This window comes from Limulus polyphemus, unplaced genomic scaffold, assembly GCF_000517525.1.
Source record: "Limulus polyphemus unplaced genomic scaffold, Limulus_polyphemus-2.1.2 Scaffold2611, whole genome shotgun sequence".
Taxonomy (NCBI): Eukaryota; Metazoa; Arthropoda; class Merostomata; order Xiphosura; family Limulidae; genus Limulus; species Limulus polyphemus.
The window spans coordinates 66,880-83,319 of record NW_013668221.1 but is presented as its reverse complement, the minus strand read 5'-3'; the positions used below and the strand labels follow the sequence as shown (position 1 = coordinate 83,319).

Below are 16,440 nucleotides of genomic sequence, written 5' to 3'. Positions count from 1 at the left end.
ATTATAATTATTACTAATTGTTAAAAATATTTTTAATTGGGAGGTAATAATCACTTTTAACAATACTGATGGAACAATAGTGTTAGGGTGAGTAAACTGAAGATTGGAAAATAAAATCCCCTTCTTTTGTCAAAAATAGTCAACTGTATTCTTCAAATACCCATAAAATGATAGGTTTCTTTTTGTGAGTGTAAAACACTTAAATACACCAGTTCTAGTTTGTAATAATAATAATACTTTTATGGATAAGTTATATACTAGCCTACCAAAAGTCATGGGACACAGGTAGTTGCCCCCCAGTGGCACAGCGGTATGTCTGCGGACTTACAACGCTATAATCCGGGTTTCGATACCCGTGGTGGGCAGAGCACAGATAGCCCTTTGTGTAGCTTTGTGCTTAATTACAAACAAACAAACAAACACAGGTAGTTATGAATAAAAAATCTCTTTATTCCAAGAAATTATTAGCATGTTGGCCCACCTTTGGCCTCAATGACTGCTTCAGTGCATTGTGGAACTCTATCTACTAATTTCTGGTAGAAAGCTGGTGGTATTGTGCTCCACTCTGCCTTTAAAGCATTAGCAAGCTCCATTACTGAAGAGGGCCATCTTGGCCTTGCCCTAATTCTGCATTCCAGTTCATTCCAAGGATGTTCTATCAGATTGAGGTCAGGACTGTCTCTACTGGCCACTGCAATGTTCCAATGTTATTCTCTTCAAACCACGCCTTCACAATCCTTGCTTTGTGACAAGGAGCGTTATCAAGTTGGAAGGTGTAAGGGCCGGTACCATAAAACTAGTGCTAGTCGTCACACTACACAATGTCTATTAGACTAGTGCTAGTCATCACACTACACAACGTCTATTAGACTAGTGCTAGTCATCACACTATACAACGTCTATTAGGCTAGTGCTAGTCATCACACTATACAATGTCTATTAGGCTAGTGCTAGTCATCACACTATACAATGTCTATTAGGCTAGTGCTAGTCATCACACTACACAAAGTCTATTAGACTAGTGCTAGTCATCACACTATACAAAGTCTATTAGACTAGTGCTAGTCATCACACTACACAAAGTCTATTAGACTAGTGCTAGTCATCACACTATACAATGTCTATTAGGCTAGTGCTAGTCATCACACTACACAATGTCCATTAGACTAGTGCTAAAAGTTATATATCCAACTAAATTTCATGATAATGAGTTGTCTTTAGAACAAGGTGAGATTTGGGAGTGATGAAATTTCCAGTATGTCATCTCTTAGAATTATGCAAAGACAGAGTGAAGTACTTGCTACATACATTACAAGCCTGCTTACAGGATTTTTCTTGAGGCTGATACATTCATAAGGTCTTTGCTACAGACTTTGCAAAAATTTTCACAAATTTTCCCTTTGGGCTGTAACATCCAAAAACATGCTACAAGATTTGCAATTCTGATTACAGGTTTTCTCTCATATAAAAATTATAATCCCATTTATGTAATCATTTATTGTAGTGAAAATTAAAGCAATACATTCAACAGCTACAAAATTAAAACCAAACACTACTTGGTAAATATAAGTGCAACTTATGCTGTTGCTTAGTAGACGTATTTCCAGTACAGTTTCTTCAATGAACTGTAACGACTATCATTATGTATAGCACACATACACACACACACACACATATATATATATATATATATCTTACATCAAGTACAGTGAGATCCACAAGATTTGAGATCTCTGATGAAATTGTGGACAACTTATTTGAGGCCAGAATAAGTTTGTTCAAGACAACTTGGTCCCACCATCTCTGTCCATCAGTTTCATCCATAACGAGTGACAACTGCTGTCCTTCCTCAGGGGTGATCTTGTTAATGTTCCATACAATGTTGGGAACTACTCAGGAAAAGAAATTACTTGAATTATGCATTTTCACTTCAAAACAGCATTTACTTTATTACTGCTTCACAATTCAAGATATATGCAATCAAATTTAAAAACATTGCTGAACAGTAATGACTGATTCAACTTATTAGTAATTAATAGTAATCACTTCCTGAGTTACTAACAGGAATATTTTCAATATATATCATGGGTGCATTTCAAAATATATCTCAAAATAATCAATTTTTCTTAAACTTTAGTGTGTTCTGACTAGTGGTTTTCAGAAAAATCAGACAAAATAAGAGCAAGCAAAATTAATCACAAATCAATTTCACTAAACATTCACAGTTAATTAACAAATTATATTTAAAGTTTAGCTTTGCAGTCCTGGATGGGAATCCTTCTGCAGAATAAAGAAAAATCTGTGTGTAAAGCATAGCAGTCACTCCTAACATTTACCTAGCTCAGGCCTGTGACCTCAGAGAGTAATCAAACATGCAATATTACCAGACTTTGCTGTTGGTTAAGCTGTAAAAATAATCTAAAAATGAGTAGAACTATCTCTTAATCCCTACAGATAATACTAGTATTGTCAAACTGACAACCCAATAACTATGCTACAGATATCTTACCATCTTGCAGCTAATGCTAAAAGGATGAGATAGGTAATTAAGTGTCCTACAGGTATTTCACCATATTACAGTTTAATACTAAAATTCTGAGATAAATAACCACTGTGCTGTAGATATCTCAACATCTCACAGTTAATACTAGAAAGTTGAGATTGGAAATTAAAAATTGTACTAGAGATATATCACCATCTTCTAGTTAGCACTAGAAGGATGAGAGTTAACAATTTTTACATTGAAAATGTATTTCCAATAGGCACTTGCCTCTTTCCACACAGTTATTTCAATCCTTGTTTGCCCTCTATGTATTGGTAAAAAAATTTTTGCTGCAAGCACACCAGTCTTTATACCCCATCAGTTTCACACCATTTCTGAAGATGCACATATCATGTGACTACTTTCCACCATTAGTGTTGCACCATCTATACCGGTGCAGCTAGCTCCCTCTGCTATTCCTGATCAATCTTCACTTTTGAGAATTGGCAGGTGTTAATATAAAAACACCCTCAGTTGGGAGGAAGGATGGAAAGTATACGAGAAAAAGCAGTACCTATCAGAAATACATTTTCACACAAAGCTGAAATCTCACATTGCAAAAGTGGGGGTGGGGCAGCTTAGGAGTACAAATATCAAATCAACAGAAAGTGACCACTTTGAATGAATGGGTGTGGTATGATATTGTTGCGTCAGCGAGGTCACGTGACTAGTATCATGCCACGTCCTTCTCGAACCTTCGTGAATTATCGGGAGACTACTAGATTGGGGGTAGTCTGTTATATATAAGACGGTCACAACGTGACGGAACAAGGTAATGAGTAATTGAATGTATGCGGACAGAATATTGTTGGCCATGTGAGACGTGAATTATAGCATTTGTTATAGAGCGACTGTTGAAATTGAGTGTATCGTAAACTTGTATTCGGAAAGAATAAACCAGTTTTATTTAAGAAAGGACTTGTGTCGCTAAAGTTTAGTCGGAAAGAATTTACGGAAAATTAACTAACGAACGGAGATGTAACAATATGAAAATGAAGCACACCAGCTGGGTACCGCACCACTTCTGAAATAAGTATGCTCTTCACCCATGAAACAGGAAAATAACAAAAAAGGGGTGGAATGAAAAAACGGGCACAATTGAAAACAGTAATAATACTTACAGCACTGGACAAGTGATGATAGGGCTGGGTGTTCCAAAAAAAATATTTATCGTTTTTCACAGAATTGTGCCTGATATTGTACTAGTGTAAAAATCATAATAACGTGACAAGGGCATGAAGACTGTGTGATCTATACATGAAGACATCAATTTATTAAGGAAATTGTCTAGAGCAGTTCATCCAGGCAAAAACATCAAAGGGAAATGCAAATAGGTCATTTGATGACATCAACTGAATAAGGTTGTTGGTCTATTGAGGTCCACCTGGGAAAAAACATCCATGGGAAACTCAAGTAGGGTCCTTTGTTTTTATCATATGATGAATTTATATCATCTAGTGAGTTCCACCTGGGTAAAAACATTCAAGGGAAATTCAAGCTAGGTTTTGACATTGTGACCCATTGATGAAGTTTTATTATTGAGTGTGGTCCACCTGGGCAAAATATCTAGGGAAAATGCCTTAAAATTGATTAAGGTATTTTGTCTAGTGCAGTCCACCCAGGGGAAGAGTATTATAAAATGAATAAGATATTTTGTCTAGAGCAGTCCACCCAGGCAAAAACATCCAGGTGAAACACATTATAAATTGATTCAGTTATTTTGATGAGTATGGTCCATCCAGGCAAAAACATCCAAGGTAAATGCCTTGAATAATTGAGTGGGTTTGTCAAATGCAATCCACCCAGCAAAAGCATCCAAAGGAAGTGCCTTGTATAATTGATTAAGTGGTTTTTGTCCAGTGTGGTCCACCTGGGCAAAAACAGCCTGGAGGAAATGCAAGATCAATTGAATAAAGTACTTTGTCTAAAAGTAGTTTAACCAGCTTATCCATCTTCTTGCTGGGTGGATAAACGAGAGTATGGGAAAGTAAATATCAAAACCCACTCAGGAGGAAGCCTTCATGGTCCACCATTCCAGTCACTGGGAAATGGGAGTGGTAAGGACTCTCATTCTCTACTAGAAGAAAAAGAGGAGGCTGTGCAATGAGTGCCAGTAATTCCCTGTTATGAAAAGCAGACCGACCCTAATATATACAATCAAAGTGTTGGCAGGAATGGGCAACAATAACCTTCTGCTTTACTCATGAAGTTCATGAGTGATGGTCCATCACAGATTGAAATTGATTGATAACTAGTACATACATACCACTGGGTAAGCAGCTAGTGGTCTTACAGAAACACCCCATCTCAACAGTGAACATTATATACGTACGCTAAACTAGTGTAGGTTTGAGGTAAGGCATACTTGACCAGGCAACACCCGTCACAAGATGGGATCCATAAAGATGTTACGATTAGGGAAGCTAAAAAAAACATAAAAGAGAGGAAGTGATCAGACTTACCCCAGTCAAAGGCGAACAGACATGTGTAGAATTGCCAAGGGAGAAGACAATATCTGCCAGAGGAAGAAACAGTCAGGTCATGCAGATAATGTGTGATGAAAGCATTGGGAGTAGTCCACATTCCAGCCTGAAAGATCTCCAACAAAGGACGGTGAAGGCAAGCAGCTAAAGACATAGTAATATGATGAATTGGATCTGAAAAGATGTTGTGTGGATGGTGATCTTCCATGGACAAGTCTGAAAATGCCAGCCACACAAGTTGACAAACCCAAACAGTGAGAGTAACAGGTGAAAGATCATGGGAAACAAAAGTGTTCCAGGGAATAAACAGTTGGGAACAGTATGAGCCACATAACACCTCAAGAAGCACAATGGACAAAGAAGCCTATCCGGATCAGAATGGGAAGACAGTTAGGAAATTGAAGGTAAGAAAATAGGTGAGAAAGGCCAAACCACCTTCCCAGGCAGCATAGGTCTTGGGGAGAAAGGACTAGTCAGAGTAAAGGATAACCCAAGAGGAATGGTAAAGGGTGCGGGAAATATAAATGGAATAAATATCTGAATGACAACAATCATAAGCAAGGAGGAGGAAGAAACAGATATTAAGGGAACTATAGTACAAGGAACACATAACAAGAGGTTCAAAGGGGGAATGAGAAAGGGCATATAGGACTACGTTAAGATCCTAATCTGGTAAAACAAAAAAACATGGAGGACAGACAATACAAAAGGAACAGAAAAGGTGGGATATAACAGGGGAAGAGAAAACCTTACAGAACAAAGAGAAACATAAGGTGTTCAACAGGATGGCCCGATAACTAGATACAGTTGAAACGGACAAACCATGGTCAAACAACCAGGTGAAGAATTGGGAAAGCTGAAAGACTGAAGGGATGGAAGCCACAGTGAACAGACCAAAGTTGGAAGATAGACCAATGCCTTTGGTAAACAGTCAAGGATGAAGGTCTGATACTTCAGAAGAGGAAAGATGCGACTCAAGGACTCAGGCCCTGACAAAAGACAAGCATGAAGACAGGGTTTGGTGACATCGGGATGAACAATGTCTGATCGAGTTTGATGGAGAAGCAACCAAGACAGAGGTAAGAGCAGGGGACATTGCACAAGTAAAGGCCAAAGCAGAAGGAACCATGGCTGAGCAGGCCAATATGAGCAACAAGCAGGTATAGACAAGGAGTGGTCTAGATGAGGGATAGAATTCTGGGATAGGGGTTGGATTGGAGGGTAAGCATAGATGTGAATTCCAATCCAATCCTGACAGAATGTATCCACTTCAAGAGCTAATGAGTGTGGAACGGGAGACCAAAAGGAAGGAAGTTTGGTGTTCCAGTGAGTGGTAAGAGCATCGATACGAGTTGTTCCGAGTTGAGAACACACCTACTAAAAAACCTGTGGATGAAGGGACCACTCCATAGGGAGAACCTGGTTGTGACATGATAAATGATCAGCAACTAGATTCATAGCACCAGGAACATGACAAACCAAGACCACCACATGGTGATTGTGGGCCCAGAAAAGAAGATCCAAGGTCTGAAAACACATAGACCCAGATATGGTTCTACCTTGCTTGGTGACATAACTGATGACAGTGGAATTGTCTGAGCACACCACAACCACCCACCCCTGCAGAAGTTAAAAAAAATTGGGTCAGAACTCGACGAACTGCTAAGAGCTTGAGGATGTTGATATGTGGTTCAGACTCCTCAACTGACCACAGACAAGAAATTTCTTGTGAGTTGAGGAAAGCCCCACAACCCACCAAAGATGCATCTATGTACAGATGTAACTCCAGATGAGGTGGAGAAATTGAAACCCCCACCTTGGTCTGGTCCCTGTCGAGCCACCAAGAAAGGTCAGCTCTGATCACAAAACAAAAGGTAACCGGATGGTCCAAGGGATTGAGGGAGAAGTTTCACTGATTGAGGAACATCAACTGAAGTGAATGTATGTTGGCTTGACTCATGGGAATGAGAGTTTCCAAGGTAGCCCACATCCCCAAAAGAGATAGAACCTCTCATGCCATGAGAGAATTAGACGTAAGGACCTTCATGACTGCTTGCTCCCTAGGATGAAGAGGAGAAGACTGGGTCCAGCTGAGGTGTGAATTGAAGAAAACCCGAAAATGAACCAAGTATTATGTGGGGATAAGAATAGACTTCTCCAACTTGATCAGAAAACCCACCTGTGCTGACTCCTGGAGAAGTAAACATGTGTGATCTTCTGACTGAGTATGGGAAGAGGCAAGCATGAGCCAGTTGTATATGTAATGGTGAGTTCGAGGACCGAAGGAGTGAAGGTGTAGAGCAAATGTGCAAACCACTCAACAAAACACATAAGTTGTCAATGGGAGACACGAACAGCAGTGCTCTAAACTGCAACACATGACCCTCGTGGATGAATCAAAGAAAACAATGTGACTCTAGAGCAATCGGAATGTGAAGATAGGTAATACTCCATAGTGAGTGGAGGGGGTCCAGAAAGTAATTCCACCAGGACAGGTCTATGATTGGTCTTTTATTACCCTTCTTCTTGACGACAACAAAGAGATACGAATAAAACCCTGGTTGTGTGGACAACACCTGCTCAATAGCTCCTTTGTGGAAAAGGTCTTGAATGGCTTTGGAAAGATGACTGAGAGAGGAATGATCCCAAAGAGGAGGAAAGAAATCTGTTGAAATGGAAAGGGGAGGGGACTGCAACCAAAGACAGAAACCATCTGACAGAACCCAAAGAACCCACGAATCTATGAGGAAGTGCCAACACATAGCCAAAATGTGGAGCAAGCTGGCCTCCACTGGGCCAGGAACCTCCATTGTGTCACTGATAAACCTGGCTTCTGGTCAATTGGGTGCAGGGAAAATAAGGATAGGAACAAGAATGCCTAGAGGAAGGTAATGGTTAAGTGTGGAAGCAGGAGGGCAGGAAACCAGGACAGGAGGATCCTGGGAGGGAATGGGAGGATGAGAAAAATGTGTAGCCAGGGAGAATAAGGAAGAATATAATCTACCCATATCAATCCCAGTTTCCAAGGAACCTGGATGACCTCCATAAATGGTTTCACATAGAAACGGGGCCTGACGGAGATCCCACAGGGAGGAAAGGGGAAGATGCACACCCTCAAGTAATGCATCCCTCCCTCACAAAGCCCAATAACACAATAGCAAGGTATTGAGAGAAAAGAGGGGGGCCAATAAATGAGCCATAGTGGCCCATAGGAGAGTCCTAAGTTCATCCGAAAAGTTTTCAGGTATTTGACAAAAGGCTTCAGACATTAATTGGAGGGAGTAAAGATAACATAAAAGAGAGGTCAGGGCAAAATGAATCCTGAAAAACTGAGCTTGATTAAAGTGAACTGAAGCCCCACAGGGGAAGAAGAGGATCCAAATGCTGAGAATCCAAAAAGGATTTGAGGCTCAATGGTAAACCAAGGTATATTGGTCCAATAAATGAGGGGGGCAGGGCATACCTACACCTAACTGTAGTTGGTCAGAAAATCTCTGAGAATAAACACTTATGTTGCCATCTTACAGTTAATACTAGAAGGTTGAGATTGGTAAAAACAAAATGTGCTTCAGATATCTCACCATCTCACAGTTAATACTAGAATGTTGAGATTGATAATTAACAACTGTTCTACAGATTTCACATAATTTAAAGAGACAAAAAGTAGCTTATTAGCCCATCGAGGATGTCCTTTCCACCTCCCAACTATAACCACCCCTTATTACTCATGTATTCCTGCAATCTTTTCTAGAACTCAGTTAACTTTTCTGCCTCCACCACTCTTGAAGGCACCTCATTCTAAAAGCCAACCACCCTGTTTGAAAAGTAATACTGTCTAAACTGCAGACGACTCCTACACTGCCAGAATTTGAATTTATGACCCCTTGTCCTAATTGTTTTCACTGCTAAACACAAAAAAAGTTTGATGGATCTGTATTATTAATACTCTTAACCTCAATTAAATCCCTTCTGAATCTTCTCCTCTCCAGAGAAATCAAGTTTAGAGATTTTAGGACAGTCCCACCATCCCAGGTATCATCCTAGTGGCTCTTCTCTGAACCTTCTCCTACAATTCAGTGTCCTTCTTCAGGAAGGGGGCCCAAAACTGTACACAGTACTCTAAATGAGGCCTTACAAGTGATCTATACAGTGAAACAATAATACTCCTTGTCTTGTATTCAATATTTTTTATAGAAGCTACCCAAAATCCTATAAACCCTATTATTAGCTACAATACACTTTTTAGATGACTCCAAGATCTTTTTCTTCAACCATAGTATTTAATGTATTCCAATTTAAATAGTAATAATAATTTGAATTGTGAAAACCTACATGCATCACCTTACATTTTGAATAGTTAAACATCATCTGCCATGTATTGGCCCAGTGCATCAAATGATCTGAATTTCCTTGTAAGTCTGCAGCATCTTTGATACAGTTATCCACCCAAAAAAATCTTAATGTCATCTGGAAACTTCAAAATTTTGTTAGTTATTCCAGAGTCAATATCATTAATATAAATCACAAACTGCATCTTTAATCACACTCTTCAAAACCTTTCCAACTACTGATGTAAGACTAACTACAGAAACTAAAAAGGGGCAATGGAGTGGAACAAGCCAGTATGGTTTAGTAAACGTTTAAGAGATCATATTAAGGATAAATACAATAAATTAAAGAAATTTAAACTTACTGGAGGACTATAGAAAATCAAAAGAGCTGATTAAAAAGGAAGTTAAAAGGGCAAAAACTGTATACGAAACAGGGTTGGCTGATACAGTTAAACCAAACAATAAGGAATCCTTTAGGTGTATGATGGGTATGCAAAATGTTAGGATGGAGATTGAGCCTCTTAAAAATGATTGTGGGGAACTGATCTCAGAAAATAATGAAATGTTATACTTATCAAATTATGTTCTCTTCCATTTTTGCAAAGGCAGATACAAGTATTAAGCCTCAACTAGAGTGCTTAATGTATTAATGTAAAATATTGATTCAAAACATATTTTAAGTTCAGAAACTGTAAGAGAAATGTTGGGAAACCTAAATATTGATAAATCCCCATCTACTAGTTAATATTAGAAGATTGAGACAGGCAATTAACAACTGTGCTACAGATATCTCACCATCTCACAGTTAACAGCATGCAGACATAAAGTTCCAGAAAAAGGGAAGTTGGAAGTTACACTTAATGTAGCAAGCTTCTCTAAATCTCATGATGTGTGGATAATTGACATTGAGAAAGAATGCATATTGAAAGGTGACTTTATGTAGAGACATGGATGTGAGATAACTTAACAGTATGATCAGAAAATTTCTAAATACTAATGGTAATTTGTACACCAGAGGTTGAACTTCCTGTGACAACAGGGAAGTTGTTCATTGTACCAACCAAGAAATGAAATACTCATATCAGGAGTTATTGGCAGTAAGTTACTGGGACATAGTGCAACTAAACACTCCAGCATATCTTGAGAAATTGATAACATGAAGAACTGTAGTGAATGTCAAGAATAAAGATGTCACTTTATCGGATGTCACTTTGGATGTCACTTAAATCAGCTTGTGATAAAACAAAAAGTCGCTACAATGTTAATGCTGATAAACCTAGATTTTGTCAAGTTGACTTGTACAGCTGAACAGTTCTTGTCTCAAGAAAAGACAGGTTCCAAGGTCATACATAGTACTGAAATGAATCAGTGATGTGAATTGAATAATCCAAATGAACAGGCAATCCAAGCCAAAGGTCATCCACCATGATCAGCTTTGGAAGTACATCAGCAAGAGAACAGTCAACTGTGTAACTACAGAGATGTATTTGTCAGTGGAAAAATTCTAGAATGAATACATTCCTCTATACTTGGTGATATGAAAAACTAACAGCAACTTAAATGTTTCCTTAAAATGTTGTCCATTTAGATTAGTCACCCAATGTCTCTTAACTTTCAACATTTCCTAAAACTTGATTTCCTAAAGTCATTGATAAATATGAAATTCTAGGCATACAACTTCATGAGAGCTTGATTATGGACTTGAATAGTCTTACATGCACTGAATCTTTTGAACAAGAGAGTCGGTAAGCAACAACATTTTGGCTAACCTCTGTGACCCATCTTCAGATTATCAAAATATTATCACTTACTTACTCTCTCATCCAGAGTATCCAATACTTGTTGAAATTCAAAATCAACCTTTTCTCACCAAAAATCACAACCAAAGTCATCTGTCAAAAAAATCTATACAGCATATCTCATATAAACATTATGGTTAGATGTATAGAACATGTTAAAAGGTAAAAGATACCAAACCTGCTCAGTATGTATGGAAATTAGCCTTCTTTAACTTGCTCTTCTTGAAGATGTTTATAGAAAATGTTTAAGAAGCTTCATGAAGTAATAGTGGAACTTTTAGCTGTTATATTTGAAAAAGTCCCCATAAAAATTCTATATAATTAACAGTTTATTAATGTGAAAACTTTTAAGAAGATGTTAAGGAAAGACAAAAGAAATTACAGGCCTATTAGTTTATCTTTTGTTGTTAATTTGTCTTGGAATCAAGTGTCTTTTACAAAAGCATCTTGAAATCTGTTATTTAATAATGCCAATCAAGGGATTTTTCTGCCTCACCAACTTAAGTTTTTACCATAGTATTCATATGATTTATTTGAAAATTTAAAAACCTGATAGCAAACAGACTTGGTGGTAGAAAACAAAAGTTTTTATCACTGGATGTTTTTTCCAATTGTAAAAAATATAATTAGTTGAGTCCAATGGAAATGTATTTTAGGTGCTTTGTTTCTCATACTTTATATAAAATATTTCAATAGCTACTTTTCAAACAATCTCTGCATTTACTAATGATACTTAGATGCTAGAAAAACCTAACATAATAAAGTTCCTTAAATCAGAAGAACCTGGACAGTCTTAGTATGCAAGTAATAACAAGGAAAAAACAAATATCAATACTGAAAAGAGAAATACGCTTCTTGAGTACAGATGTTTAGAAGAAATCCCTTTCTTCTAGTACATATCAGTTTTTTGAAAGGAAACCATTTTGGCCTAATTACTGACCAAAGTTGTAAGTCTGAATAAAATACAACAGAATTCTGAAACATATTTAAGAAAAATTAGAATTTAAGAGTGTGAAATCTAATTTACTTTCTTACAAGATAATGGCATAACCTTTTTTAGATAACAATTTGGGCCCCGTAATATCAGTAAAATATAAAAATGTTGGAAAATGTGTCAATCCAGCAAGAATAAAATGTTGTTTAAAAATGCAAACAGGTATAAAGACTTAAACCTGTTCTCCCAAGAACCAGAAGTGATGGTTTATTAAAAGTTATGAACTAGTGGTTAGACAAGTAACTAAAATAATGTCATGGTTTATGAAGATTTATTAACTAATGATTATACAAGGCTTTCAGTAATCAAAATAATGTCATGACTTATGAAGAGTTACTAACCAGTGGTTATACAAGGCTTTCAGTAATCCAAATAATGTCATGACTTATGAAGAGTTACTAACTAGTGGTTATACAAGGTTTTCAGCAACCAAAATAATGTCATTGTTTTTGAAGAGTTATTAACTATTGTTTATACAAGGTTTTGAGTAATCAGTGATTAAACTAGTTTGAATATTCTGTGAAATTAGGTTACTTGTACATTTTGGTAAGTTACTATTCATCATATGTTGTCAATGTTTAGGTTTATTTAAATTCAGATTTTCCATGTGCTATATATCTGCGTCTGGACACAAAGGAATTGCACAATTATCTGTTACACTTACATAAGTAAATTTTTAAGAATTCTGTTTTTGGTTTAGTAATGTTTTCCAAACAAGTCTAAAAACCTTATGTCTGTAATGTCTAATATATCTATATATATATATAACAGAAATGAAAAACAATTTTAATATGTTATAATCAATACAAATATTCATTATATTATATACTTTACAATGACTGATGTCTTTGAATAAAATTTTTTACCCAGTAATTAAAACCTTAAATAGTCAGAAAATATATATTTTAAATTGTAATTGATGATGAACAGAACCTTGTTGAAACATTGTACATTTGCTGTTATGTTAAACTTATATTAAAGTTTTTCTTCATTACCCATTCAAGCCATTTCCAAGCATTATTAGTCTCAAAGTGGGTTCCTCGACATCGAAGATCTTATTCTTAGTTATACAGTATAGAAAACTCTTGAAATGTTATTTTTTTACATATATTTGCAAATCAGCTGATCTGTAGACTGTGATTTCTAGTTCTACAACGTTCAAACTATTTTTACTTATTTTAGAAAATTTGCTCATAAATGATATCTAATAGTAGTAACACAATTAGCACTTCCCATAATAGTATAAGATTAAATATCAAGTGGCAACTAAGTTCATTTGTTAAATTTCAACAGATAATATTAAAGCACCTTCAACCATGCCCCTGTTTGACAAATTCAGCTGTCCACTTCGTCGGGCTTGTTTCAATATCTGTGGATGAATGACTGATTCTCCATGCTGCAATTGCAATTCAGTATCATCTGAAACAAAGCTTGTTACGTTCCTTTTTCCCTTATAATCCCTGCCTTTTAACTGAGTACTTAAAGCCGATCCACGAGTTTTAACTCTATATATTCTTGTATTGTCAGAATTTCTACTCATATTGTAAGAATAAACAGAAGTCGGCATAAAACAAACACTTAAACTGTTTTGTAGATTAAAACTTTCTAAAGTTATATCTTCCTATTTCCAGTATGTATTACATTTACTCTAGCGCACTCTGTTGATTGAATACCGTTGTAGGACTTCATGTTTACAGTATCAGTTTTCATATATTTTCGAGTTTTGTGTAAATGGTTTAAAATCGTTTCTTTTTCGAGACTTTCGCTTTTTATATACGTTATGAGATTATTTTTTCAAACCTTTCCTAGCAATCTTCTCTTTACAGAGTCTTCTTTAATCTGTATAGTGTTTTATACATTCCACGAGTGTGTACAATGCTCCCTATCCAAGGAAGTATAGCTTTAAATCCCGCGAAAAATAACAATCCTCCGTATCTAATTGTGCCCCCATTAGCACAAACAAACCGTATCTAATTGTAATTTCGTTATAAATATCGCGAGTGTGTATAACCTTCCCTTTCTGTAGTGTCTATAATAAAATTTTAGGATTGTTTGTAGTTAAGCGCAAAGCTACACAATGGGATATCTGTGCTTTGCCCACCACGGGTATCGAAACCCGGTTTCTAGCGTTGTAAGTCCGCAGACATACCACTGTGCCACTGGGGAGCAAAATTTAGGAACTTGTTACCCTTCAATAGTTGAAATTTGTTTAAAATATTCAGAGCAAATACGTTAGGTACACGTGAGGAAGAAGGGACATTTCATAACTATTTGTACTGAGAAAGGGTGAAGTTAACATGAAATGGATACCCATTTCCAATGTTTATTGGATATATAACAACTAATTGGTTTTCTTTTTGTATCGGATGTATTTTATCGGTTAAAATCCAAAATCAGAAGCTCTTAATCATAAGGCAAAATGGCAAAGGATATTTCTAACCCATCAACTTTAATAAAGAACTGTCCAATATCAAAATATCTAAAAGACCCGTCCCCAGTGGAACGGCAGTAAGGCTCGTGGTTCGAGTCCCAGGGATGAACACAGCAGATAGTCCAATGTGTCTTTGCTCTAAAACAAACAGTAACAAGTAAATAAGTTGAAAGACACTGGCCGGTGGCAACACTGAACAGTTTACAGATTCTGTCATAAAAATTACAAGAAAATGTCAGATACATCAACAACAAAATTTCACTCTATAAATCAGTGACATAGTAATATCTAAGATAAAAAAGGCGTCAAACAATCGTAATTTCCGATCAGAATGAATCAGAAAGCAGGAATTCCTTTTATATATGGAGTTTTAAGTCCGTTTTACTTCACCATATAGTAACCTAAATTAATTTAGGTATGTGAATAATATTATGACATTTCGTCGAATTCATTGTTTGATATTATACAGCGGATCAACTCTTTAATGATTGTATGTATATATATATTAAATATTTCTTTTCTTTTCACCACAGGTGAAATTGAAAAGAAAATCTGTGAAGCATAAGCAACATCATTTATTACTTTTAGTACAACCCTTTCACTCCCACATAATTCATATGATTTACACCAATTATCTACATATATCCGATAACCAACTCGATAGAAGTATTCTCATGCGTTCCCCAGTGTTTTCTTAACACCTAGGTGTTCAGCTGTTGGAAAGTTGATAAGATGAGGGAGTGCTTCTGAATGTAGAGACTGTCAAAGTTCCACCTGTAGTCGTTTCTGTCCCCTGGTATCTTCCAATTTCTGACACAACAAGCTCTGTTGTAGACATAACGAATTCTATTGTACTCAGTACATCTTTGACATAGGGCTGTATGAAGTAATTGTTTGCCATGAGGGTTATTCTGTATTTGTCTTGGTGTACTGAATAACTGGTTTCAAACTCACATCTTATGCCTGAGCATCTTTAAGTTGAGTGTTGGACCACATTAGTTCTTCATTATTTATATATGTTACACCTTGGGTTATATCTGTTGTACTTTATACTAGTTGTTTTTACTATCTAGTGATTTTTTTCACTTTTCACGATGTTTGTATTTTTAATTAGCACATGGTCTTTGGAATAATGTCTCAGCATTCCCGTGGTTCCTTCCAGAGTGATGCACGATTTTAAATTTATTCTCCTGAAGTTTTTGAAGCCATCTTGCTATTTGTTCTTCTGGACTGTGAATATTAACCAGCCACTTCAATGCTGCATGATCTGTCTAGTGTGTAAGCTTTCGTTCCTAAATTTAATGATGAGAATGACTTAGTGCTTAAACGAAATTTAGTAGTTCTCTTCGAGTTATTAAATAGCTCCTTTCTGCGTTACTGCAATGACACTGTAATAATAATAAAAGAACACAATGCTCTGTACAGCACAGTAAACCACACCAAAGGCAATAAGATATTCTTTTGGATGTTGTTCTTGTGTTAGCATTGCTTCAATCGTAAAATCACTAACATATGTATTTAAAATGAATGAATCTTCAAACGATAGGTATGCTAATACAGGGTTATTGATTAATTATTTCTTCAGTTTGATGAATGCTTTTTCACAATGGACAGTTCAAAAAATGTTTTTTAAAGTAATTAGTGTAGAGAATAAGCTATGTCAAAAATGGTTTTACAAAACGATTATAGTAAAAGCATAGTCGAAGAAATCTTCTTACCATATCAAGCTTTTTGGGGCTCTTTAGTGTTGGCCAATACTGAACGAATTAAATTTTAGATAGAGTTGTAGACACTCCTTCTCTTCTGCTTATACGCCTTGTGTCCTGGGTAATTCACCTTTTGGTGGAACAATTCATATTT

The 16,440-nt window shown here is 36.4% G+C and overlaps 1 protein-coding gene across 3 annotated transcripts in view; it reads right to left on the bottom strand.

The window, feature by feature from the left end:
* The window catches only part of LOC106467426 (leucine-rich repeat-containing protein 40-like), a 69,625-nt gene extending 55,843 nt beyond the window's left edge, over positions 1-13,782 (bottom strand). For all 3 annotated transcript variants that reach the window (XM_022395608.1, XM_022395609.1, XM_022395610.1), the window contains exons 1-2: positions 13,458-13,782; positions 1,699-1,889 (exon numbers count right to left, since the gene is read on the bottom strand). In XM_022395608.1, the coding sequence (XP_022251316.1) occupies positions 1,699-1,889; positions 13,458-13,716 (450 nt within the window). In that variant the 5' untranslated portion in view covers positions 13,717-13,782. The remainder of the gene's footprint in view (positions 1-1,698; positions 1,890-13,457) is intronic.
* Between the last annotated feature and the right edge of the window lie 2,658 nt (positions 13,783-16,440).